Source organism: Polyodon spathula, chromosome 1, assembly GCF_017654505.1.
Source record: "Polyodon spathula isolate WHYD16114869_AA chromosome 1, ASM1765450v1, whole genome shotgun sequence".
Taxonomy (NCBI): domain Eukaryota; kingdom Metazoa; phylum Chordata; class Actinopteri; order Acipenseriformes; family Polyodontidae; genus Polyodon; species Polyodon spathula.
The window spans coordinates 7,839,270-7,865,807 of record NC_054534.1 but is presented as its reverse complement, the minus strand read 5'-3'; the positions used below and the strand labels follow the sequence as shown (position 1 = coordinate 7,865,807).

Genomic DNA, 26,538 nt, shown 5'->3' with positions numbered 1-26,538 from the left:
CGTATCCAGCTGCGAAGTGAGACAGATAGTGGGAGTGTGCTGAAGAAGCCTTCTTATTGATGTGACCCTGTACAACAGCTTTGAACTGGGTTCATTGAGAAACTACAAATGAACACAGATACCTGCTGTACAGCTGCAGGCCCTTGTAAAACTGTCCCTGCCTCTTCCTAGTAAACACACCACTGTGAAGAGCTGAGAATCGTTTACTGGCTTGTGTTGGATTTTGCTTCAATGGTTTATTCTCCGCACACTTCCCTTCAGTTTCTCGAAATAGGGAAGTATTCTAATGTTATCTTTACTCAGATTATAAAACACGGTGATATGCATTGATTCAGAACACACATATTGTTATCTATCTTTATCTATCTGTTATGTGCTTGCCAACGACTGAATGAAGTTTATTAGTCTAAAGTTTAGTAAGTACCCTTTTAAAACCCGGAATGACAATCGACGTTGGCGCGTTTTCTTTTTGCTTGGTAAGGTTTAAGGCGATGTACCTGGATCAGGGAAAGTGGTACTGAATGATTTTCGAGAAGACAACATGTGTTCCAATCCCGGAGTCAGGAGCTTTAGTGAAGCCACGCTTCACCTTTTGGCCATACAGTATATGAAAACACAACGGCCGTGGCAGAAGCTTTTTATTTTGCGATGTTAAAGTCAACAAGCTGGTACGGCAGACAAACATTAGTGGTAGACTTATTTATAGGAAAACCTGAAAGCAAACGCTCGACTTAAAAGTAAACACTAAATTCAGTACTGCGAAGATTGAAAAGGGTTTAAATTGAAATACATGAGGGAATATAATATTTGCTACATCCAGTCTATGAGGAAAATGGAAAGTGACTGCATTGCATTCATTTATGCTGATTGTTTTCTGGTTGTCAAACACTCTCGTTGTAGCATATACAAAATAATTTGCCCAGCCGATCTGCTTTTGGGTTGGGGCATCTCACCTTACACAATGAAACTCGTGATAGCCAATTACGGTGCATCAATAAAACACAAAGCGAGTCTCAAAATGTTTCATTCAGTAAACACTGCAAAACAATGACGTTTTTGATATATATACCCACCCCCCCCATACACCCCCCCCCCCCCCCCCCCCCCCCCCCACACGATGCACACAATGCCCCCCCCCCCCCCCCCCCCCCCCCCCCCCCCCCCCCCCCCCACCCCCCACCACCCCCCCAACACATCCCCCCCCCCCCCCCCCCCCCACCCCCCCAACCCCCCACCCCCCCCCCCCCCCCCACCCCTCCCCCCCCCCCCCCCCCCCCCCCCCACCCCCCCTCCCCCCCACCCCCACCCCCCCACACACACACACAATTCTAGCACATGAACGCAATATTAATTTTTATATAATATGATTATAGTTAATAATAATAATAATAAATAAAAATAATAAAAATAATAATAATTTATTATTATTATTATTGCTTATTGTATCTGTAGGCTAATGCACTGGACTATTTCTCATTTATAAACTGGTTGCTCTCAAACAAACAGTTTACGGGATCAAATTGTTAACACCAAGACCTGGGTTTCAGCACTGATTTTTTGAAGTGACAAGTGGTCGTTCCCGTGTCTAAACACCAAACTGTGTACACTTTAAACAATGTAATCGCGCTGTATTAGTTCTGCTCGCCTTAAAACGCATTACTGGTTTCTCTTCCCTGAGAACACGGAACAGACGCAGTGAAATTAATATTAGCTATGCCGGTTGTGTTAAGATCTTTTCACGTCTTACATAATTTAAGCACTTGGAAAAGAGCCTAGCAACAAGTGAAAAAAGATGCAGAGTTCACAGCTACAAACTGAAACACGTCAACACCAGTACTGAGACAGAAACATATTGCACTACCTCAATCCTCGGCTGCGAAGCATTCAAGTTGTGTTGCAAAGAGAATCAAAACGCAGACATCCTTCCAAGTCAGCAGGATAGTGCAATCGCAAAACGACAAGAACCACAAAAAAAAATCAAATAAAAAACAAGAAATTTGCTAGAAGAGCAGCACAGTATAATTCTTGCTTTCTGCTCTTCTGGAACTTCGGGTCTGTGTTCAAGAAGACTGTATCTTTCTTCCGCTGGATGCAAGTTCGCTGGAAAACACCGGCGTGCCAAAGCCTGTGCGAGTCTCACTAGCTTTCAGCCTGCCCTCTCTTTCTTCCACAGGCTCAGCAGTGAGTGGATGTGTCGAGAGCTGTAGCCCAGCCAAGCAGCAGGCAACCAACAGGTCACATGGAGAGCCGCACACGAACACGGTCACATGTTCACACGGAAACCTGAACGCACACAGTTGAAAGACGAAGGGAGAGGTTTAGCCCTTGGACTTGATGTACTACTGCAGGTAAGTGGTAGCAAAAACTTCTCTTTAAACATTTACTTAGTACGGTATGGAATAACAGAGATTATTAAACAAAAAAAAAAAAAAAAAACTTTATAGATTACAAAATAACCACGTAGTTTATGTTATAGCTGAACACCCAGGAGTAATTTAGATGTAATTAATTAAAATAGATAAATAAATACTGTTAATGCTTCCCATCTCTCTTAAAGTAAACCAAAGTGAAGCAATTATTATTATTATTATTATTATTATTATTATTATTATTATTATTATTATTATTATTATTATTATTATTATTATTATTATTATTATTTTGATGGAAACAACATTTTCAAAATACATTTGTGTATGTTGCCACACTGCCAGTATTTTCTTGTAATGTGTTATACCATGCTGACAATCCATACAAAAGCTGCCTGTCTGCCCTGATCTGAGGGATGGTAGAAAGAGTTTGGTTGGGTTTTCTGTAGAACCTTACGTCGCAAACAAGAAGTTTCTCAATCAGAAAAAAAAGTCCCAGAAAGTGTCTTGCAAATTGTTGGCCTTTCATGAAAAAAAGTCTTTCATTTTCAAGTGCCTTATCCAAATTTAATTTAACAAAATCTATAATATTGTAACACGCAGCAGCACAAAGGAATACCCCCCTAGAAAGTGTCCTGTGGGCATCAGATGATACTTAATGGTTAGATTTAGGGTTAGGTAGTGATTTGGGGTTAGGTTTTAGGGCTGGAGTTGCTTAAGGTTAGGGTTGGGGTTGGGTTAGGGACGGTGGGTTGATTTCCTAGAGTTGCCGAGCTCTGGAAGCGAAAGGTGGGAGTAAATGGCAAATGCCCTCGAATCATCTGATGCCCTCAGGGCACATTCTAGGGAATATTCCTTTAACCTGCTAACAGGCCTTCCGCAGATATGCTAATGAGCAGCAGAGGACGCTCGGAGTGGGAAATGGTAGGGGAAAACTCTGTTATTATTGTTGTGTTTCATTATTAGTTAAGGTGAAGTTCAAATGTTATTTACTTGACATACCCTGAAAGTGTAGAACCCTTCCTTGTTGTTGTGGTAGTATCTGAATGTCACCTTGAGAGGCGCAGTAGTGCTCTGGGGCAGGGGAAGGGCTGGCCGCGTGTATGTGTTGAGTTTGTGGGTGGTGCTGCTGACTTGCTGCTGGCTGCCTAATAAAACTGCGTTGTACCTAAAAGCTTTGGTGTGTGTCTCCAGTGATTCTTGTGCTCGCTACAATATACACACATTATTATTTACATTCAAAATACAGTATAAAGCACCTGTTTTGTTTGTGTTATAAGAGATGAGCAGTAACCCTTAATGTTTAGAGGTAACCAAGCTGTAATCGGAGATACCCCTAGCACCACATTTTTTGCAATATACAAAGTGAATGTGGAGCAATATTTATTTAGGGTATATTAACTCTTTAGTGCCCTGGGTATGCTCCCATACCTATTTGCTCAATGTCAAATATATTGGACACTGGGTAGCAAAGGGTTATCTTTTAAAGGAGGCAGAGGAAGTACTGTTTGCATAATAGGGTCTGTAAACCTGTTTTTCTCAGGTTTTCCCATCACTGTAGTCATGTAGTTATGTTAGTGAATGATTGAAACATCCCCTCTCTCCAGTTTTAAATCACATGTGTTTAGTATTTAATTGGATTGTTTAGTTAAGGTGCTGAGTGCTTTTCGATGCCCAGTCTTGTGAGTTTGCTGAGTGATGAGGGCTGCTTCCATATATAATCAGGGCAGTAGGCAGTAGGAACAGCTTGAGTTGTGAGCTGTTCCATGACTGGCATACATACTATTAGACAGGCTGATAGAAGTGCTGTGAAATGAAACAGCTGACAAGCTTGCCTGCTACTGGGTTGTATTTTTCTGTAGCAGGTCTCCCCTTGAGGCTTGAGGCATGAGAACTGTGAAAGTTTATTATCAGCAAACCATAAACGTGCTAAATCGCTGAACCCAAGTCTTAGCTGCATGCGATTTTCATGATTACCTGTGTGTGTCTTGGCTACCCTATCACACTTATCCTGTTCTATGGTTGACATTAGCACTCTGTACATAAACATTGTACTTTAATTGCAAGAATGGTGGAGTCGATTTTACTATTCCTGTAAATTGTGCATGGTTTCCATTGACGTGACTGTCGCCATGGTGATAATTACTGGTATTGTAGTCAAACATGAGGACTTTAACAAAGTAATAAACCAGAGGGCAGAGGTGTTAGAAAGCCTGCTCCTTTACTTACCCAAGGCTGAAATCCTAGACCATGTCAAGCTTTACTTCTTCACAGCTTCCTAACCCCTTGAATGGCCTGTAGTGCTGCACTGCTGGGCTTGGGCTGGCAGCTGCTTGCATAGTGCGGGTGCTGAAGGAAGTTGTTTTGGCAGCTCACTCCCCTCGGAGCCAGTCAATGCCTCCAGGACACTGAACTGCTGGGGAAGTCATCTTTGAGGTGAACTTTGAAAGTTTCCATACCTGCCTTTGAATATTTCTCTAGAGAAAGTCCACTTCGCCTAGTTTCACATGTTAAGGTAAAACTTGTAAGAAACTAAGCACACTGGAGAATGCTCTACTGACATTTTGAAGTGATGGATGATTGACAATCTTAACACTGTAGGGCGATTACACAGTGTTTTATCTGTACATGATGTTTTGTGGCGTGTGCAGTACCATGGCGTGGTTTATGATCAGGTATAACATGCAGTAACATGTTTTCTTTGAATGGTAATGCACTGGTGCAATGAATATCTTGTTTGTGATGACTAATGTATTGGAAAGATTAGAATTGTTTTTCTAGGTCTGGTAAAGGGGTGTCTGGTGACAGTTCAACATTTTCCTTTCCCTTTCCAGCTTACAGACTGCATGAATCATTAACATTGTTAATGCAATGCAAAATGGCGTAACTTTCTCTATAAATCTATACCATTCTCAAAATGATCATTCTGCCCCAATTTTCTCTGAAACGAAGACAGAAAAGGTCACCCGTTTTAAGAAACCGAATCTCGTATAGCAGTGATGCACAGCTCAAGATCCATTCCAGTCCAGATCTGTATTCTAAGCAGGTCCTTAATTAGTTAATTGAACCCACTTCTTGGCTGTACACTGATGAAGGCACTAGCAGAATCGATTGCCCAGTCTTGTCATTTTTGTGCTTTGAAAAGTAATGGCTAAAGTGTAAACTATGCGCTTTATTAATCGGCCATTGTGTGTAACCTGTGTTCACCACATCAAAGCCTCAGTCCATGTGGTGAAGGAGGATTCCAGTAATCAGATAAGGACAGTTGCTCTGCTAGTGGATTAAGGCTGGTGTTTCTGTAGGGTCAGCCCTTTGTTTTGTGCATGACAATCCATTACCTCCCAAGAGATGTCTTGTCTGGGGGTGTGAGGTCAGATAAAGGCTTTGGCATTGTGTCTGCACATGCAGTGAACACTGCTGTGTAGAGTACCTCCACGCACAGTACTGTGTTCAAGGAATTCAGCTGAATTCATGGTTGCTGTGCAGGCAGGTTTTAGACTGACAGTGTTTGTATTTACCCATTTGACACTAGCTCTATGTGTACTCTGTAAACTACATCTAGCTTTATTTACAAAATACTCTTTCCACATTTGTGCAATCACACAGTGTGCAAAGGGCATCATTTGTTAAAAAAAAGAAAACAATTATATTTAGTATTTTGTTTTTCTCCCTGATGTGACCCGGCATGCTTTTTCTGATCTCTCTTTTTCCATCCCTGTGGTTTCCTGTTATATACCAGATATTTATTCAAATAACAATGCACCATTTTTATACCATTCAACACCACTTCCTCCCTTCTATTCTTGCATCTATAATCAGGCTTTCGCAATTGGTTCAGATGTTAAGATTATTAGCTGTCTGTCAAAAACCTGCTGACACTTTTGAACCAATAGGAAAGCTTTTATTGTACAGTCTGGCCAGTAGATGACAGTCAGGGGCAAAGTTTGTGAAACCAATTAGTGGCTGTAAGTAGAGAATTGTAGGAAGAAGAAATCATTATTTATGTCCAGATATATCAGTTCCTCAGGGGGCTGAAATATCAAAGACTTACTTTAATAGTTAAATACACGTTCAATTCCACAATCCCAGCTCAGTCAGCAGCCAATATATGACCTTGTCTTTGTCAGTTTTCTTTTAAATGCATAGTCAGCAAAATAAGATATATACAATTTCAAAGCTCAACCCTGTTACATATTTACAGGCCTATAACAAAATGTATCCGGTAATATTGATAAATAAGCCCAGAGTTTTTGTGTGGTGAGTGAAATTAAAAATCACGGCTGTAGCTTTCTATGCCTTTAGAAGATCGCCATTGTGTTCATGCCATGTAATATCCTGTGACGTACTCACAGCAAAAATGAAAAAAATATGTTATTTTCACCGTATTAAAATGCAATAGCCCTGCTCTTCACCTCTCACATTAGATATTGATGTTGCTCTATTGCGCATCATGTTCTTGCGTATTCTCGTATCCTTGCTTTCTTGTATCAGTTATACAAAGAACGAAAATCACTTTTTACAGCTCAGTGACAAAAAGCAGGTCAAAGGGAATCGGAAACGCTCTTTGTTTTGAGCTATTCGTCATACTGGATGTACAGTAATTTGCATACTATAGTTGTGTGGACTTCTGTCAGGAAACAGGAAATTGTGGGTTTTAGTTCCCTTCAAATGCGAAGGAACTGCAATTGGGATCTTAGTAAAACAATGAGTACTGGTTAACATTCACACAAATACAGGCCAGACACGTTATATACTGGGGTAGACATAGTCAAGGTTTAATATCCCTATACAATTGTATTGGAATTGTCACACCAAAGAGCTGTATGTCACAGAAGTGTCCCAGTGTAGCATTACAATTTGAAAATAAGAATTGTTAGAAATGGACCTTTAACTCTGGATTATCCCTTGCCAACCAGCACAGCATTTCCCTCAGGGTAGTTTTTAATTATTGGTATTCTGTCTTATATCTGTTGCTTCTTTACCTGATAAACTATTCCATGCATGTATTACTCTCTGTGTAAAGGGTATTGCAGGTGCCTGTACGCAGTGATCAGTAGATGAGTTAAAAGCAGGATTAAAGACATTTGGTACTTAACAATGATAATCTTCTTTGTAAATCATTATTTACATATATAACAGAAAAAAACATCCATAAATAGTTTTTTCCCCTTTCTAGCAAAAAATGCAGGCCCTGGTGGCAGTAAATCTTGATGTTTTTGCTGTGTCGTTAATATTGTGGAATTTACCCGTGTTTACGCACTTGTAAAAAGGTTGATACATAACAAAATGACGCCGTTCACAGCATCAGTGTTGACACCTGGTACCACCAGGTAGATGTTGTGTACATGTCTGCTTCTCTGTCTCTCAAGCCAAACATGCCCACATGCTCCCTAAACAAGGGGGCTTATTTCTGCTAGAATGAACGGGATTATCAGCAAACTCCTTTTTGTGATCTTTACAGAGTATGCATCAGTGATGTTAGCTCTTAGAGCATTAACCACCTTGAATTATTACTTGAAAATTACTCTGGACACCAAAATGAAACACCTGTGCTGGTTTCTGGTCCACGTCCTAAAAATGCGTGAATAGATAATCATCTGTTCTTCAAAAACATTTCATTAAGCAAGATGCCCCCCCAAGTTATTGGTACTATTTATTGCCTAATACAGAATGACCGGGTGGGATATTTGTTTTTCCATTTTACCCTCAAAATATGCCAAAAAGGGTTCTGACCTCTTACTGACAAAACAAAATCTTGATGCAGATGACTAATTAGTGCAACAGTTGTGCTAGACCATTGTACCATTGTATTACCCCGAAGAACCCCAAACCAAACCATTAGCAGCACACAACGGAGAATACATCATGCACAGAGGTACTGATACCCTACCACTGTAATTCCATTTTTATGTCAAAATATTAAAATAGAACTTACACTTATATACCTAATTTCATCATACATGATCCCAAGAATAAAACGTCATGATGGAATTCATGACTTGTAACAAAATAAATAAATAAATAATAATAAATAATAATAATAATAATAATAATAATAATAATAATAATAATAATAATAATAATAATAATAATAATAACAAATCCAACCCAGTCATGCAATCCCCAGGTATCAAGTCAAACGGACCACGGTAAACTGACACAAACCAGAATGATCAAGTGTGTTTATAGCTTGTACTTAAACAAGTGTCGGTGCAACACAGCTAAAAGTGCAGCTATCGAAAGTGGCTTGTTTAAATGTCGGTACACTGAAGAACACAGGCTGATCTGAGCTGGACCCCAGGGATGCAAGGAGCTAAGAGCTGAGCGAGGTAAGGGAGGGATGGACTGCGTAGGCATGATAAGCAGGCAACAAATACCATTGTAGCTGTCCTTGAACCCCTTAGTATTGAACCATTGCTTTGTGCCACTGAAGATCATTAGGTAAGGAAGACCCTTTTAAAAACGTGTACTGCAGTATATCATGGAAAAAGAGTAGTGATTTCCATGGTGTGCGGTAAACGACCTTGACAAACCATGGAACAGCTCAGTAAATGCACAGTAAAAGCATGGTAAACTGCAAACTGACCACGGTAAGCTTCTACAGTGTAAGGAGTTGTATTTGTAAAGCTTTAGCGTACCAGTATTTAGAAATACTTGTTCTATGAATTTGTCAGAGGGATATTCATTTTTGTAATAGCTGCTCAACAGTAGCAGACAAAGCAGCAATGAAACGTTAATTGTGCAAAGCAAGTGGCGATCCCTCATTGAAAAGACGTTTGTGTTCACCCCATATGTCATACAAGCACGTGCAAAGTGTCAGTTTTCTAATTGCCTTTCATCTCACTGTCACCTGCTACCACAAAAGCCTTTGAAAAGCCAGTATTTCATATGGAGGAAATTTAGCAGCTTAAAAGCAGCACTTACAAATCATCAGTGCAGGTTTGTTAGGCTATCGGCTGGGCAAAAAAAAAAAAAAAAAAAAACACATTTCCTCCAGGACACTGCTGACAATGTTATAATGCACAGAATTTAAGGCAATTCCTCAAATTGAAAAACCACTGAATCTGTCCCAAAGTGAACCCATTTTCTCTTTTACAAACAACAACATGTTTCTGTAACTTCTTATTGAAATGAATGGTAAATGTTTGAAATGTTCAGTGAGATACCCTGTGTTAAATCAGTGTAATTGCTGTGCTGTTTGCTCTAACCTCAGTTGCATGCTGATGTCAGTGCACATTTCCATCCTGGCTGGCTGCGTTCCTCAGACAAATTCATTTTCCAGCCTGAGCTGAAAAATGAAGAATAATACAGTGTGGTCTACAACATTAACCACTCAAAGTTAACATTTGTAGCACTGTTAGTGTGAGTGTTTCAGCTCACTTAAAAGATGTGGTTTAGACAGAATGCCAGGAACTTTTGCCAACCGCTGGACTTATTCCACTTGACGCTACTCTGTTCAGATGGCAGTTTGTGTAGTTGTTCCATAGACCTGCTTAAACATGCCTCAAACAGGCCCAGGTCTGAACAGTAGCCCTGATTTTTCATATCACAATGAAACGTTGCTGGGAAATATGCATATAACAAAAAAAAAAAAAAAAGAAAAACAAACAACAATGGGAATGCTCAATTCAGCTCGGAGAATCCGCTTAAATGAATGGCAGTGAATGAATGCTGATGATAGCGATTACAATTGCAGATGATTTATGACTGTGAAGGGCACTCAGGGCCTGAGTAAATATATATTTGGCCAAAGGTCTCGTCGTCCGTGGGTGCCTGACGGCTACCTGCGTGAGGCCCGCTGGAAATACATGAACAGATACATGCATCCCAGTGCCGCAGATAGGATGTGTTTATGAGCCACCTCCCCCCAAAAGACAAGCCCGCCAAACCGTGAATGGAGAATGACAAACAAATAACGCACCCCACAATTGCGAGATAAATTTGGCCGGAGGCCTTGTCCATGGGTGCCTGACAGCTACCTGCGCAAGGCCGGCTGGAAATACACAAACAGATACACACATCCCAGTGCCGCAGATAAGAAGTGGCTGTAGCCACCTCTCCCCGAAATGATGAGGCCCCCAAACCATGAATGAAAAATATTTATCACTCTCCACAGTGGCACTCTGCCACCTAACCCCAAAATATTGAATTTAATAAAAATCAGCAGCTGAGACACAGCCCATCCCCCAGAGCATGACTGCACTGAGGGAGAGAGCCCAGCCTCTCACCCGACCACACACCCCGCAGAACTAAATACGAACCGCTCAGCACTCAGGTAAGGAAAAAAACCCTGCTCACATATTTTAAATTTTTTAAGGGGAAACCACAGGGAATCCGTGGCTGATGGTAGCCCTCCAGGTTCTAAGCAGTCAACGTTTGTTTCGACCTCCCAGCGCTTGACTGAGCAGCCGAAACAAAAAGAAGCGACAAGAATGAATAGTACACAGAGCTTCTATGCACTTACTGATGACGTATTGGTTGTGGGCAGATTCTCCTTCCAGAAAAGCAACCAAGTTTACAATTCCGTACTTTAAAATAGTATATTACAATAGACCAATACATTGAAACTAATTTAATTCTGTCATTTATTGGACTATCCTTATGGTAAAATGGAACCACCAGGCCAAAATGTTGAGCTGTATTGTAATTGATTTTATCCAGGGGTTAATATCCACACAAGTTATCAAAGTGTATCATTATTATCAACAAGCTATCCAGGAAATGCTTAGTTCCTCCCATCCTAATCCTAGGTGGAATGGATGCAGGATATTGCAGACCGGTCCCCAGCACATGACTTATCCCCCAGCATGTCTTAACATGTTATAGATATCCACAGTGCCTCAGGATCCCAAGGGACGGATGCACTTGGAATCAGAACAGAAAGAAGCCTTCTTAGGCTAGGACAGCATTTCAGTTGAGAGCTCCCTTGAAAAGCCTACAGCCAGCAAGGTAATTTGTTGCGCTTTAAATGAGGTGGAAGCTCCGATCGTCCACTCCTATACTTTATTAAAACTCTGTCCTCAGCCTTGAATACACTGGTGTTGAAGTGCATCAGTTCTTCATTAACGCAGCGCAAACATATCTCTGACGGTCTGAAGGTCACACAGCAGCTGCTTTTGCCAGGGTTTGGTGGACTGTATGAGTCCACAATTTACTTCTTATCAATATTTTTAAACCACTGTATTATTTCTATTATAATACCTCAACAAGTCTAACATTCGTCTTTAGCAGACATACTAAACTAGTGCCTGCAGTATAAATGTGGCCAAATGGGTACTTGTGAGGAAGACCTTAAAAAAAACTGATTTCCAATAATATTAAAGAGGATATAGTAATAACATGAAGACAACTGTGTATTATTATTATTATTGTTATTATTATTATTACAATTCAAATTGGTTTGCTGTATTAGTTCCAGGATCAATATTTGTTACTCTTTCACCTAGTTTCACTGACCCTGATTAGCACTACTCTTAGGTAAGGTAACCCAAGATTACTAGTAATCAGTCTGCATAACCATCCATATAATGAAGGCTTTGTAGAATGAATACCTCATTGCACACCCCACCACAGGTTCACTGCCTGTGCAGCTGGTATTTGAACCCCAGTCTCACACTCACTTTCTTTACAGCACTTGGGACTCTGTTTGGGGGCAATTCGGAGGCACAGAAGTGAGCTTGGACATGAAATATGTAGCATCCTAAAAATGGGCTTAAAATAAAATGCAGAGTTGTTGTGCTAATTAAAGATTGTTTTTCAATCCCTGGTAATCGCAAGAAGTTTGCATGCTAAATTATATGCTACTTATCAATACCAGTCAGTATTTAAAATCACGCTAGGAAGTTTGTGATCATTGTAGAAAATGACACTCTTAGGCTAACAGTTTAGGCCTCTCTGGCTTGTGCCCTCCTCATCTATTCTGTCTGCGACTACCTGGGCCCAGGCATTGCTGTATTTACATTGCAGTGTCTTTAGCTCAGGTTTTCCGTTTATGACCTTCAGAAGGTTTAGTACAATACTGAGTGTAGTGTCCGGTTCAAGACCTTCAGAAGGTTTAGCGCAATACTGAGTGCAGTGTCTGGTTCAAGACCTGCAGAAAGTTTAGTGCACTACTGAGTGCAATGTCCGGTTCAAGACCTTCAGAACTTTTGAAATCTAATGTGAACATGAATCCAAGGAAACTGCAAGAGCAGTTCGGAGTCCATACCCATCCAGTCCTATCATTGACCTCACACTGAGACCTGGAAAAAGTCAGTCCATTGAACACCCTAAACTGGATTTAAAGAGCCTTACAAGGTTAAAGTCATGTGCATTCATCGTCAAAGCCTCCCTGTTCATAATAAAGACATGCATTCATCGTCGAAGCCGCCCTGTTCATAATAAAGACGTGCATTTATCATCAAAGCCCCCCTGTTCATATTAAAGACATGTGCATTCATCGTTGAAGCCCCCCATGTTCATATTAAAGACGTGCATTCATCGTAGAAGCCGCCCTGTTCATATTAAAGACGTGCATTTATCGTATAAGCCTCCCTGCTTGCCTAGCCATTCATATTAAAGCTGCAGTGTTCAATGTCTAAACAATTCCTTGGTTTCCTGTTAACTACATACTTCCATGCACTCTACTTTCTAAGAAAGCTTTATGTTGGCAGTCTGTTTGTTTACATTACCTAAACATTGTTTTAGCCAATGGAACACAGCCAGCACCCCCCCAAGAACATTGCTTTTTACATTCCGAGTCAAACACAATGGCTGCAGCATCTTCACATTACAAAAACATACAGTACGCCCCAACCCCAACCGACAAGCAAGTTTAACTCATAAACAATATAATAATATTGAAGTGAACAAGATATCATTGAACCTTCAAAACTATTGGCTTGTTTGCAAAATTACTATGAAGAAAACTCAACCTATTTTAAAAATGATGCCTCCACAAACAATACCATAAAAAGGTCAATGCTACATCATTTTTATAAAGCAGGTAGACATGGTGTTAATGTAGAAACCCAGCAACATTGAGTAATAAAAGCATTGGTATACTAGCACAACAACCTCCTTGGTGGGTTTGCCCTGATTAAAATATATACCTGCTGTGTTATTTGATTTTGAACTTATTTTTAACAAAGTTGCTGTGACATTAAGGGGTAATTAGCCTAGTTTTTGAAATAAAGTGTAGATGCAGCTTTTAATTTAAAATCCAAGGTAATTACAATGTAACATTGTTAATCAAACTAATTCTTCCAAAAAAAAAAAAAAAAAAAATTAAATCATTGAAAAAAAATCCCCCCAAAAAACCTTGGCCGATATCATGAAGAGAAATAAAACATCACATGTTTTAAATAAAACAGATCCCTCTTTAAATATATTTGGTGTAGTCATATGCATTTGAATATTTTAAATTACAAACTTGGGATAAAAGAGAAACCAGCACATGTACTGCAACTAATACACTTTCAATATATTATTATTCTTGTTCCCCATAAAAACATACCCTTGACAGTACAGTGCTGACACCTGGTGGAGAGAATTGGTATACTATTTAAAAGCATTCTTTTCAGGGTTCGAATTCAAACTGCTCACCATTATGCACCGATTGTATCGGTCTGTCACACCCTGCATGTTAAACACAATAGGAATAGTTGACAGCACTTGCACAAGCCCTGCATTTCAGAACCTTCTTGTATAGGTGGATTATTGAAATGAACAGGTACCAGGAGTTTAAACAGAGACCACGGATAAATCTGAAATGATCACACTTCTCCCAACAGCGTGAGTAATTCACACCTAATAGAAGCTGTTCCTGCAGCAATGAGGAGGTATGTGATTAATATCAAACTCCTGATCATTTAATAAATACACTTGAAGGCAGCTCTGAAACCAGGACTGGGTGCAGGGTTTAACCAGTTTCAAGGTTTGAGAGGAGGCATATCGACGAATACTTCACAGCAAAACAGTATTGACCCCAACACTAAAAAATACCTTTGTAAAATAAACAGAAGCACAACAATTTTATTTGCCATTTCATTCAAAGTTTTACTCTTGTACAATATACTGTTACGTTGTCTGGAGTCAGTAAATTAACTATTTTGATAATAAAATAGTCCTTGTCCAAAAAAAAAAAAAAAAAAAAAAAAAAAAAAAAAAAAAAAAAGGCAAAACTTCTAGAAACAACACAACTCCACTACAATATAAATTTCTTTACACACAGAATGGCTTTAGTTGGGTTAATGTGTTCCCAGAACAGACGGGGAAGATGCATTAAAAAGCACAGACAGCATATCTTGCATCGGTACATTATATAGTAGCAAACAACTGCTAGAAACTTTTTGGGTACTGTCTTATCGTTACCTAGGACAGTTTGTAGTAACCTCAGTGTGAACAGTTGTCCAGTGGCGGTATTAATATTTGTTTGCAGACCAGCCCCTTTTCTCCGGGTGTATTACTGGAGGATGTCAGGCCGTCTCCATCGTCACGCTCAGTTCTTGTCCGTCCACAGGCCTGCTGGGTTTCCTCTCAGGTGCTGCTGCCTCTTTCTTGGCAGTCATGGTAGCGAACAGAGTGTCCATCATCCCCAGAAGCTCTACCAGCTCCTCCTGGTAATCAATCTCCTTCTCTATCAGCTCCTGCAGCTTTACAAACTGTTTATCAATCACTGCCGACTGGCCCACAACCAGAATGTAGATATCTGAGCAACAAGGAGAAGGAAAGTAATTAATTAAAGGGTACACTGTTACTAAAAAATGAAATGATAAAAGCGGATTAGATTAGATGAAAATGAAATGTTAATGCAGAATACTGTCTGACAGTGAAGTGAAACAGCAGTGTTATCTGGCTACAACTCCTGCCAGAGTTTGCCATCAAGATATTATAGATCTGCTGCCCTGTCCACAGTGACTAAATCACAGCATGTAACCAATTACAAATCATGCCCGTGCAGTCCTCTTTACACAGAAGTATATGCTGCGTGTTGCACGGGTGCTCAGTATTTTGTTCCAATACTGGACACTTACCCAAAATCATATCTGCTACATTTACTAAAACAGGTGCAAACCTTGGATCAACTATGTGCCTGTAAAACAAAAAAAAAAACATTTAGAAAAACAACAAAAAAACAGCTAAATCTAATTATTCAATACCCCACACCAATGAAACACACACATGTAGAGAGCTATACACAGCAGTGCAGTGCTTCTGCATGTAAGGGTATTGGCAAGGTCTGCAAATAATCTCCACACTGTTTATCTTGACTGTGCCAATTGCCTCCCTGATGGCCTCCCTCATTGAGATTATTGCACTTTTTGCTAACAGCCTGTCAGCTATTATTCTGCTCTTCATTGTCTGACATCGTCTAGTAGCATTAACCCTTTGCGGTCCTATGTCAGACCAGGTCCTACATTACAATTTTCCCTTTCCAGTCCAACATCAAAAAGACGTAAAGCACAGGTCTCTAGTCGTTTTTTTCTCCGGAAAAAGCAGAGAAAACCTTTCAGTGGCCAGGTGAGACAGATAGGAGCCGAACAAAAAAAAAAAAAAAAAAAAAAAAAAAGTGGGGCATCCGACAGCCCCATGCACCATAACACGGACATAAACAAAAGAGATAGCTGCTTCTGCACCCAGCGCTCAAAGAACATCATGGACATTTGCAGAGCTTTTTGAGATGTTCTAGTAATAAAATTATGATTTGGATCACATTATTGAGGAGCTTGGTGATAAAACAAGTGATCAGGAGAGGACTTATCAGTATTCACTACTTTGAAGAGGTATGTGGTAAATACAGCGAACAAAGGGTGGGGCTTGGCTGGAGATGCAGTACTTATGTCCTTTTGACATCCACTGCCTTTTAAACCTGTTTTACTCTGAAAAAATATATATTTTAAACAGCGCTTCTAAAATAAACAGCGCATGTGAAAATACCTGACCTGACGCGTCTGACAAGCACTGAATAAATGGACCACTAAGGGTTAAAGCAACTGAAAGCATAAGCACAGCTGGTCCCCTCACCCCACTGGAGTACCTGATTAAGAAGCTGAGCAGCATTGTGAGATTCTTCTCATCTCGACCTGCAAGTGCACTCTTCAGAGTGCCTCTTCGGTTCAGCTCCTGCATGACTGCAACGGTCACCTCCGGGCTCTTCACTCGGATGTGTGGCTACTCAACAAAAACACACAAATGAGCAGCTTGCAAACACTCCAGTCTCACTGCACTGGACACAATCCCTTCAGCTTCATGCAACTCAGCCGGAACTTCAAACAAAAAACCTGACATCAAACTAGGAGACACTGCGTTAATCGGACCAACCTTTTGGCCAATACCTTCATTGGTATTATGCATGTAAAACAATTATTTATATTCATGGCTTTCAAACATTATCCACCAGAAAATGTCATAATTGCCAGACGATCTTCATAACACTGTTAGATATTCTATTTGTATGGCTTGCATTAAAAAAAAAAAAAAAAAAAAAAAAATGTACATATAGCACTATAGGCATATTTATCCTATCTAGTACTTCCAGATGATATAGACCTTTATCTTACCTGTAGGACTGTGTTGAGAGCCTCTGACACCTCGAAACTCTTGAGCTGCCTGTCATACTTTTTCAAGTGTATTTTGACTGGTTTGCTGACCAAAAGGTCATCCTTTAAGAGACAAAAAAAATATGTTTTAGTTTTACATACTAAATGGAAGTGGTAAGAGGCAGCCTGCCCTCCTATTGTTTTCTTTACATGATTTAAGAACATAAGAACATAAGAACATAAGAAAGTTTACAAACGAGAGGAGGCCATTCGGCCCATCTTGCTCGTTTGGTTGTTAGTAGCTTATTGATCCCAAAATCTCATCAAGCAGCTTCTTGAAGGATCCCAGGGTGTCAGCTTCAACAACATTACTGGGGAGTTGATTCCACACCCTCACAATTCTCTGTGTAAAAAAGTGTCTCCTATTTTCTGTTCTGAATGCCCCTTTTTCTAAACTCCATTTGTGACCCCTGGTCCTTGTTTCTTTTTTCAGGCTGAAAAAGTCCCTTGCGTCGACACTGTCAATACCTTTTAGAATTTTGAATGCTTGAATTAGGTCGCCACGTAGTCTTCTTTGTTCAAGACTGAACAGATTCAATTCTTTTAGCCTGTCTGCATATGACATGCCTTTTAAGCCCGGAATAATTCTGGTCGCTCTTCTTTGCACTCTTTCTAGAGCAGCAATATCTTTTTTATAGCGAGGTGACCAGAACTGCACACAATATTCAAGATGAGGTCTTACAAGTGCATTGTACAGTTTTAACATTACTTCCCTTGATTTAAATTCAACACTTTTCACAATGTATCCGAGCATCTTGTTAGCCTTTTTTATAGCTTCCCCACATTGTCTAGATGAAGACATTTCTGAGTCAACAAAAACTCCTAGGTCTTTTTCATAGATTCCTTCTCCAATTTCAATATCTCCCATATGATATTTATAATGTACATTTTTATTTCCTGCGTGCAGTACCTTACACTTTTCTCTATTAAATGTCATTTGCCATGTGTCTGCCCAGTTCTGAATCTTGTCTAGATCATTTTGAATGACCTTTGCTGCTGCAACAGTGTTTGCCACTCCTCCTACTTTTGTGTCGTCTGCAAATTTAACAAGTTTGCTTACTATACCAGAATCTAAATCATTAATGTAGATTAGGAATAGCAGAGGACCTAATACTGATCCCTGTGGTACACCGCTGGTTACCACACTCCATTCTGAGGTTTTTCCTCTAATCAGTACTTTCTGTTTTCTACATGTTAACCACTCCCTAATCCATGTACATGTGTTTCCTTGAATCCCAACTGCGTTCAGTTTGAGAATTAATCTTTTGTGCGGGACTTTGTCAAAAGCTTTCTGGAAATCTAAATAAACCATGTCATATGCTTTGCAATTATCCATTATCGATGTTGCATCCTCAAAAAAATCAAGCAAGTTAGTTAGGCACGATCTCCCTTTCCTAAAACCATGTTGACTGTCTCCCAGTACCCTGTTACCATATAGGTAATTTTCCATTTTGGATCTTATTATAGTTTCCATAAGTTTGCATATAATAGAAGTCAGGCTTACTGGTCTGTAGTTACCTGGTTCAGTTTTGTTTCCCTTTTTGTGGATCGGTATTACGTTTGCAATTTTCCAGTCTGTCGGTACCACCCCTGTGTCAAGAGACTGCTGCATGATCTTGGTTAGCGGTTTGTAAATTACTTCTTTCATTTCTTTGAGTACTACTGGGAGGATCTCATCCGGCCCAGGGGATTTGTTTATTTTAAGAGCTCCTAGTTCCTTTAACACTTCTGCCTCAGTTATGCTAAAGTTATTTAAAACTGAATAGGAACTGGATGACATGTGGGGCATGTTGTCAGTATCTTCCTTTGTAAAAACTTGTGATTTTTTGATTTTTTTGTTTCAGTCCTTTCCTGATTTCATTTTCAGTTGGTCCGCAGCTTACCTGCTTTGGCATGTAGTCCTTCCCTTTCACAAAGAAGCGATAGGCTGGCCGCCTCCTCTTCATACTTGCGGCCCCCAGTTTGTCTTCTGCTTGTTTCTTGTGTCGAATGCTCAGTACTCCATTTGTCATTCCCACAACAATCACCTTATCTTCAGGCTGCAATACAGATTAAACATCTCAGCACCATGCAACTTTACAGGGAAGACACATAATGAAACAGTGGCACACCCAGGACTGTGTTATTGGTCTGCTGTTTTGAGAGAGTTATCTTTCCAATACTGGGCCATTCTATCGTCATACTGTTTTTGTTACAGCGATCAGTCATCAATGTCATAAAGACCGCCACACACCAGACGCTATTTAATGTTCTGGGAGACAAGATACTTTCGCAGCTATATGTTCACACACACCAAAAGCAACACAGAAGCAATACAACAGATTGGAAAACTGCTAATCAATAAAACTATAAAAAAGTTGCTATTGACCAAACTATGATCAATACTGGTACACTTTGAGTACACATTATGAGTGCCTTCGCTGACGGTATTTCAACATGTGGCAATAAATCATACAAACCAGGCTTATCCAGTACCTTTGAAATGATCTGTATCTTTAAAATTGCAATCTTTGTCAAGTGTTATTTTTTCCTGTCATTTTGGATACTTCACCCCGCTGGACCACATGCACTGAAGCTGTTCTCCGATTGGCCAATTCCCTAGTTGTCATACATAGGATTTAACTGTATTTATTTTGCGTTGCTCCAGTGCTGCCTGTCAAGTTGCTGTGGTGTGAAAGACACTCATCAAGAGTACAGGTTCTATTCATTTTATCATATTGTGCCTGGTGTGTAGCAACCTTAATGGCAACAAACACTGAGACTGCTGTGGTGTGGGGCTTAATTTACAGACATTTTCGAGTAGTTTTTTACATTTAATTAACCCTATACAAACCGTAGACCAATACTGAAATAGTGATCTGCAGTTCCGAGTAGAGTTATCTTTCCTAGAACTCTATTCAGGTCTGCAGCTTTTACAGTTGAAGATAGTTAAAGCATTGGTAATTTCCACTCTTGCTGAATTTTGTATAATGCGTTATGTTGGAAATCTGTTTTCTAGCTAGGTGTTGGCTGAGAATTTGTATTTATTCAAAACCAAGCAGCAGTCGAACAGTGAAACTAGAGGGTTTTTTTACAATTTGCAATAAAGGGTAAAAAGCGTCGTTTACACCAGGTTGCGCTGAATTAATTACGGGCCTTCATAGATGTTTACAAATTGATTTCAACCAACACATCACCTCCTGTGATTAAACCAAGACAATGTAAAACAGCGCCATCTCCTGGGTGATATGAGAGTTACTTGTTCACCACTGCCACGTCCTTAAAGGGAATGTACTAGGCAAGCAAAGCTATGATGCTTAACTATCTTCAAGGCTGATAGAATTTGTATATCTTCATAGATGTTGATCTTGTACACTAACTGTACTCAGCTACATAACATACTCACCGCTAATGCAAGACTCAGAATGGATGCTGCATAATCAAAGCTATGAACTACTTTGTAGGTTGTTGTGCTGTATACTTTGACATGCCTGTGGAGAATAATAAAATAATAAAAAAAAAAAAAAAAAAAAAAAAAAAAAAAAAAAACAGAATATGCAGAAAATTAACTTTTTAAAATGCAACACAACAAACAAATTTAAAACTATAGAAGACTCAACCACCTACCTGTCAAGCGATCCAGAAAGTAATCTGTGTCCTGAGCTACTCAGACATAGAGTCGTCACTGTTTTGTGATGATTTCTTAAAGATACCAGCTCCTGCCCTCCTTTCAACATGTCCCAGACTTTCACATAGCGGCCACCTACAAACACAAGAGACACGTTCACAACATCAAACAGCAAGTGGTTAATCCTGTGAATGATGGAAACAATCCAACATCACAACACAGGGACAGTGCTCAGCTAACAGAAATGCCACACTTAAACTGACTGCAACAGGTATCTACTAAGCAAGTGCAGATGGTGAAATCTGAGCCCTCTCTATGCAACACAATTGTTTTTCGTTTACCTGCAGACACTAGAAGCCCCCCTGAAGGGAACAGCAAGACACTCTCCACCGGCTGGCCATGGTCCATTGTCATCACGCTGCTGTCTGTTCTTGCATCAAAAATCTTTATCGTGTGATCATATGAACCTGGCGGAAAAAAATAAAAACACGTTTAAAATAACTCACAAATCAAATATGGTGTAACCACTGAAACTCTGTAGAACTCTGTAGAACACTTTGTCCTCAAGAACTACTGAATATCCAATTGTGATGAAAACCGCCAAGGACATTGTTTAGCACAATTTAATTATTGATAATACCGGTATATTTTCACATACATCTAAAGAAGGGCTTAATGAACTGTGATGAAACTTGGTTAGGCCATTCTATAGCACAACTATATCAGAATCTGGAGGAATAGGAAGGCATTTTATTATTATTATTATTATTATTATTATTATTATTATTATTATTATTATTATTATGCAGCTTGACACTGCCCTTTTGACCTAAAAATAGTAGGTCTCAGAATAAACTGCACTACTAAAGCACAAGACTGAAACTTGATGTAGAGAGAAAAAGAAGAAAGAAGCAATGACAGTAAAGGACACATGTATTTATACTGAAGACTACAGCAACTAAAATCAAATGCCTTTTCTCACAGTGATTCCCACTTACCTGTAACAAAAAGGTCTGGGTTCAATTTGCTTGTGGTCCCACAGCGTACATAATCTGTATGTTCACTGTAGGAGAGTAATTGCGAGGAATTCGCAATGTCCCAGAGTCGGGTTGTGTAGTCATCTGATCCTGATAATATCCTGTATTTGTCTGATGTGAAGTCTGCTACATGTACAGCCCTACAAAAAACGGACACAATTCATGTTTAACTTTGCTACCTTCCAAACAAAGTCTCACTCACAAGTGTGTCTGAGCTTGTCTTGTCCAAATGTAGTCGTTTTTAATAATTTACTAGGTATGTTGTACGATAATCATTAGTATCACATTCATAATTAACGCACATCAGTAATCAACAAACAAAATGGGTTCCCTTGTTTAGGTATATTGAATAAATAGTATATAAACAGGGGTTAAAGCAGAGCAGGCAAGTTTTAAAAGCACTAAGCAATTCATTTGGTGCGTTGTGAATAAACAAAGCATTACTTACTTGGTATGCCCTGACAGCTGGCGGAGTATTCCCTTCCCATCAATATCAAAGAGCCGCACCACCCCGTCTTCACTGCCAGACACAAGCAGCTTGCCATCGTCCCTGTAGGTGCCACAGTAGGCTGGGACTTTGAACCGGGAGAAGGTTTTGATTGGTTCCTGAGAGTACTGGCCATAGATATGGATCTGTACAACAAAACAAAACAGGTGCCAAAATAGGCAATAAGAAACTATCCTTGCATCACAATTGGAAACACTTTACTTTTGGATTACAGAATAAAAACATCAATTTTAAGCTCTAGCCACTGGTAGGACTTTCACAGTAGAGACTAACTATTTAAAAGGGTTAGATCTGGATAAATATTGCTTTATAAGGTATAAAACTGTTAAATAAACTTACCCTGGTGGACGCTGTTACAGCGTAATTATATGGTGAGAGTGGAGAGAAGTCAATTTTTGTAACCGCACCAAATTCCTTTATCTGGACTGCGGTCTGCCAAGTAAAAAGAAAAAAAAAAAAAAAAAAAAAAAAAGGTCTAGTAATCAGTCACAGATTCTGTGCAACTTTTCTACATTTTCCTGGCATTGTACTATTGTCAGCATTAGCAAGATATTGCAGCTGACCTACTTGTGTTTGAGAGTGGATAACTTAACTTTAAAGAGTCTTTAGTCCGTACTCGCTATCCAACAAGTATCATCTGCCCCAAGGTGTACAATTTTAACTAAACATAAGATGCTTTTAATAACAGACTGATGGTATTGAGATTCTTGTGACTGGCTACTGGGAGTAACATGCGCTTCAGATGTCATGTAAAAAGGCTAAAGTGTTAATCAAAAGTGATGGAATGTAAATTAAAAAAATAATGCACATAAAAAGATTCAAATAATCATATACCATTACATTATAATAATCCTTATCACTGTAACATTGTTTCCTCGACTCCAACCTATGGACGCAGAATGCTCCACTATCTGTTATCTAACAGGTATTGCAGAAGGTGGTACAGGTGACGTGCTCAGTCACTAGAATAGCGTTGATCTGACCATGACCTATACCTGCCAGGAAAAAACACACTGATTTTTTTTAGAGCATTTTACAGTACTGGGAAATGACCTGGACTGCACTAACACCTTATTTGTAGTGTTACTCCAGGGATAACAGGTGCTTGTTGCAATCCAGGGTGACTCCCCAGTGTTGTAAAATGTGGCTTACCCCATTGAGGTATAGGTTGATCAAATGAATCCCTGAATCTGAATAACTTACTGGCCATGGAAACATCAAAGGCTGCACTTGCTTTCTTGACATGGAGTCTTGACAGAACTATGTTGTAAGACACAGTGAGGTGAGCTTTAAATTTTGAAATCATCAGGTTATACCTTATAGTTTTTCCAGTATATGGTGTCTTGGGTGACTTTCTCTCCAAGCTTTGGGTAGCTTTGAACCCTTAATGGTTTGTAAGTTGTCATTTCCACTTCCTTCTTGGAATCCCCCAATTTTCCAGGATTTAGGATAATCTGCAAGTATAAAGTATAAAACACTCAATTCCCTGGGGACAAGCCAAGTATTTCTTTAGACCCACAGTTCTTGGAAATCATTTGATGCGTGTGAACAGATCATTTTATGGAGAAAAATGCATAAGTTTAAGATGAGACAGATCCAAAAAGTTTAACATCGCATGATAGTGAAGCCATCTCATATATACAGTACTGTGCAAAAGTTTTAGGCAGGTGTGAAAAAATTATGTAAAGTAAAAATGCTTTCACAAATAGACATGTTACTAGATTATATTTATCACAAGGTAGTTATACTACATCAGCAAGGTCTCTCCCAGGCAGAAATTTCAAGGCAGACAGGGGTTTCCAGATGTGCTGTCCAAGCTCTTTTGAAGAAGCATAAAGAAACGGGCAACGTTGAGGACCGTAGACACAGTGGTTGGCCAAGGAAACTTACTGCAGCAGATGAAAGACACACCATGCTTACTTCCCTTCGCAATCGGAAGATGTCCAGCAATGCCATCAGCTCAGAATTGGCAGAAAACAGTGGGACCCTGGTACACCCATCTACTGTCCGGAGAAGTCTGGTCAGAAGTGGTCTTCATGGAAGACTTACGGCCAAAAAGCCATATCTCCAACGTGGAAACAAGGCCAAGCGACTCAACTATGCATGAAAACACAGGAAATGGGGTGCAGAAAAATGGCAGCAGGTGCTCTGGACATATGAGTCAAAATTTGAAATATTTGGCTGTAGCAGAAGGCAGTTTGTTCGCCGAAGGGCTGGAGAGTGGTACACGAATGAGTGTCTGCAGGCAACAGTGAAGCATGGTGAAGGTTCCTTGCAAGTTTGGGGCTGCATTTCTGCAAATGGAGTTGGGGATTTGGTCAGAATTAATGGTCTCCTCAATGCTGAGAAGTACAGGCAGATACTTATCCATCATACAATACCATCAGGGAGGCATCCGATTGGCCCCAAATTTATTCCGCAGCATGACAACGACTCCAAACATACAGCGAAAGTCATTAAGAACTATCTTCAGCGTAAAGAAGAACAAGGAGTCCTGGAAGTGATGGTATGGCCCTCACAGAGCCCTGATCTCAACATCATCGAGTCTGTCTGGGATTACATGAAGAGAGAGAAGCAACTGAGGCTGCCTAAATCCACAGAAGAACTGTGGTTAGTTCTCCAAGATGTTTGGGCCAACCTACCTGCCGAGTTCCTTCAAAAAACTGTGTGCAAGTGTACCTAGAAGAATTGATGCTGTTTTGAGTGCAAAGGGTGGTCACACCAAATATTGATTTGTTGTAGATTTTTCTTCTGTTCACTCATTTTGCATTTTGTTAAATGATCAATATAAACTATTAACATGTCTATTTTGAAAGCATTCTTACTTTACAGCATTTTTTCACACCGGCCTAAAACTTCTCTGTGTGTGTGTGTGTGTGTGTATATAACATACATATATATATATATATATATATATATATATATATATATATATATATATATATATATATATATATATATATATATACACACACACACACACACACACTGCAAGCAAATAATATGTATTTATACATGTGTACTTGGCTGGAGGCTGGAGCCAAGGCGCAATGAATTACAAATAGGCAACCTTCACCTCTACACGGTTGTACAGCCTACTTTACATGGTAGCCTACTGTGTGAGACATGTCAATATTGATAGGTGCAGTCCCTAAACTTATTTTTTTTTTTTTTAGGTCATCTGGTTATTGCAACAACTTGTTAGGGTCAATCAACATAACTAATTCCACACTTAAAACTGGATGTGAAAATTATAGATCTGTTCTTGGTCATTCAGTTCTCATATTTAAGTCTCTGGCTAAAACTGATCCCAAGCGACTGCTATTGAAGGTCTGTATATCTGGTCAAAACATTTGAACAATTGGTACTTGTCAATTAAAAAACACGCCCGATTGGTGTGTTGTGTAAACAAGGACTTACACGTTCTGCTGTTCAGAATCATGTAGTTGCAGAACACCCTTGTTTCCAATCTCTGCACTAAAGTTAATATTCGCTTGTCATCTACCACTTCATATGGCGTATTGAATCATCCAAAGATGTCCCGTGTCTTATGGAGGTAAGGGTCTCTGTTGACCGAGTCTAATTCTTTTTGACCGAGGCTACAGTATGTGTTTCAACTCTCTCTCTCTCACTATATCAACTCGTGTCGTTCGTATAGGTGAAAAAGAGCAAATAAGTTAATGTTTTTTTTGTTTTGTTTTTTTTTAACTTTAGTCCTTCTCGCTTATCGGAACTAGCAGCACCGTAAACCCAGCAGACCTGCACCAGGACGGGTCGGTACCGATGCAATTCACTTGTTACGAAGGCGTAAAATCGTTTATTCCGACGAGATGTTTCCAGAGTTCAAAAATATTTCGTTGCTGTGAGTAGTTTGTAAAAAGTAAACCACTGCTAACTTGAATAAACCAAAAAGAAGCGTGCGTGACATAACATACAGCAGAATTACAATAACATTAAACATTTTATTATCTTTGCAATACACTCTCTGTATATCATATATATATATATAATATATATATATATATATATATATTATAATATATAACAATAAGCACTGTCTGTATAGTACAATTATACGTTTGGATGGTTTACCTTTTGCAGATGAAGAACTACAGCAGATCCCTCAGTTAAATATAATAATTTACTTCCAGCGTGTTCACCAAGCGGCCGCAAGCAACATAGCAAAGCATGGGAAACTCACTCGACACCCGGCTCCGGCACACAGTCTTACTGTCTTGTTTCTCCGCCTTCTAGAAGCGTTATAGTTTACAGAACGTTATCTAAATTATTTCAAGAAAGGTTATATAAAATAACGTGTAAACGGTTTGTATTATTGTTTTTAAGATATTAATGCAGCCTCACGTTACCACTTTTTACAAGGAAGGAGCCATCTTAATCGTGTCGCGTTTCCGGTTGGGACTTTCAACAAACTTTATTG

The 26,538-nt window shown here is 39.5% G+C and overlaps 3 protein-coding genes across 7 annotated transcripts in view; 1 reads left to right on the top strand and 2 right to left on the bottom strand.

Annotated features, from left to right (window-relative positions):
- The window catches only part of LOC121313385 (rho guanine nucleotide exchange factor 28-like), a 112,950-nt gene extending 110,960 nt beyond the window's left edge, over positions 1-1,990 (bottom strand). For 2 of the 4 annotated variants that reach the window (XM_041245871.1, XM_041245880.1), the window contains exon 1: positions 1,862-1,988. The gene's annotated coding sequence lies outside the window, so the exon portion shown is untranslated. Of the gene's footprint in view, positions 1-1,861 lie in introns of all 4 variants that reach the window. The other 2 variants (XM_041245862.1, XM_041245889.1) reach the window with 2 other exon arrangements.
- A 274-nt stretch (positions 1,991-2,264) lies between these two features.
- The window catches only part of LOC121313424 (ankyrin repeat family A protein 2-like), a 31,260-nt gene continuing 6,986 nt past the window's right edge, over positions 2,265-26,538 (top strand). Inside the window, exon 1 of the mRNA XM_041245958.1 lies at positions 2,265-2,348. The gene's annotated coding sequence lies outside the window, so the exon portion shown is untranslated. The remainder of the gene's footprint in view (positions 2,349-26,538) is intronic.
- On the bottom strand, positions 13,654-26,493 carry LOC121313412 (U3 small nucleolar RNA-associated protein 15 homolog). Of its 2 annotated transcripts, none has more exons than XM_041245931.1 (13): positions 26,193-26,493; positions 23,417-23,554; positions 22,440-22,532; positions 22,041-22,225; positions 21,554-21,732; positions 20,897-21,022; positions 20,555-20,690; positions 20,334-20,418; positions 18,832-18,987; positions 16,910-17,011; positions 16,387-16,520; positions 15,383-15,441; positions 13,654-15,057 (listed from the first exon to the last, which is right to left on the bottom strand). In XM_041245931.1, the coding sequence occupies exons 2-13, from the start codon at positions 23,504-23,506 to the stop codon at positions 14,825-14,827; spliced, it is 1,578 nt and encodes a 525-aa protein (XP_041101865.1). In that variant the 5' UTR covers positions 23,507-23,554; positions 26,193-26,493; the 3' UTR covers positions 13,654-14,824. The 2 variants fall into 2 exon arrangements, with proteins under 2 accessions (XP_041101865.1, XP_041101873.1); XM_041245939.1 differs by having other exon boundaries at positions 26,302-26,493.

Bases quoted from the DNA above. Each gene is read 5' to 3' on its own strand.
- LOC121313412 (XM_041245931.1), bottom strand. From the start codon at position 23,506: ATGACAACTTACAAACCATTAAGGGTTCAAAGCTACCCAAAGCTTGGA. The intron at 21,023-21,553 runs GTAAGTGGGAAT...TTTTTCCGCCAG, and splicing joins CCCAGACCTTTTTGTTACAG to GTTCATATGATCACACGATA. The intron at 15,442-16,386 runs GTACTCCAGTGG...TTTGTTTTACAG, and splicing joins CTGCTCAGCTTCTTAATCAG to GCACATAGTTGATCCAAGGT.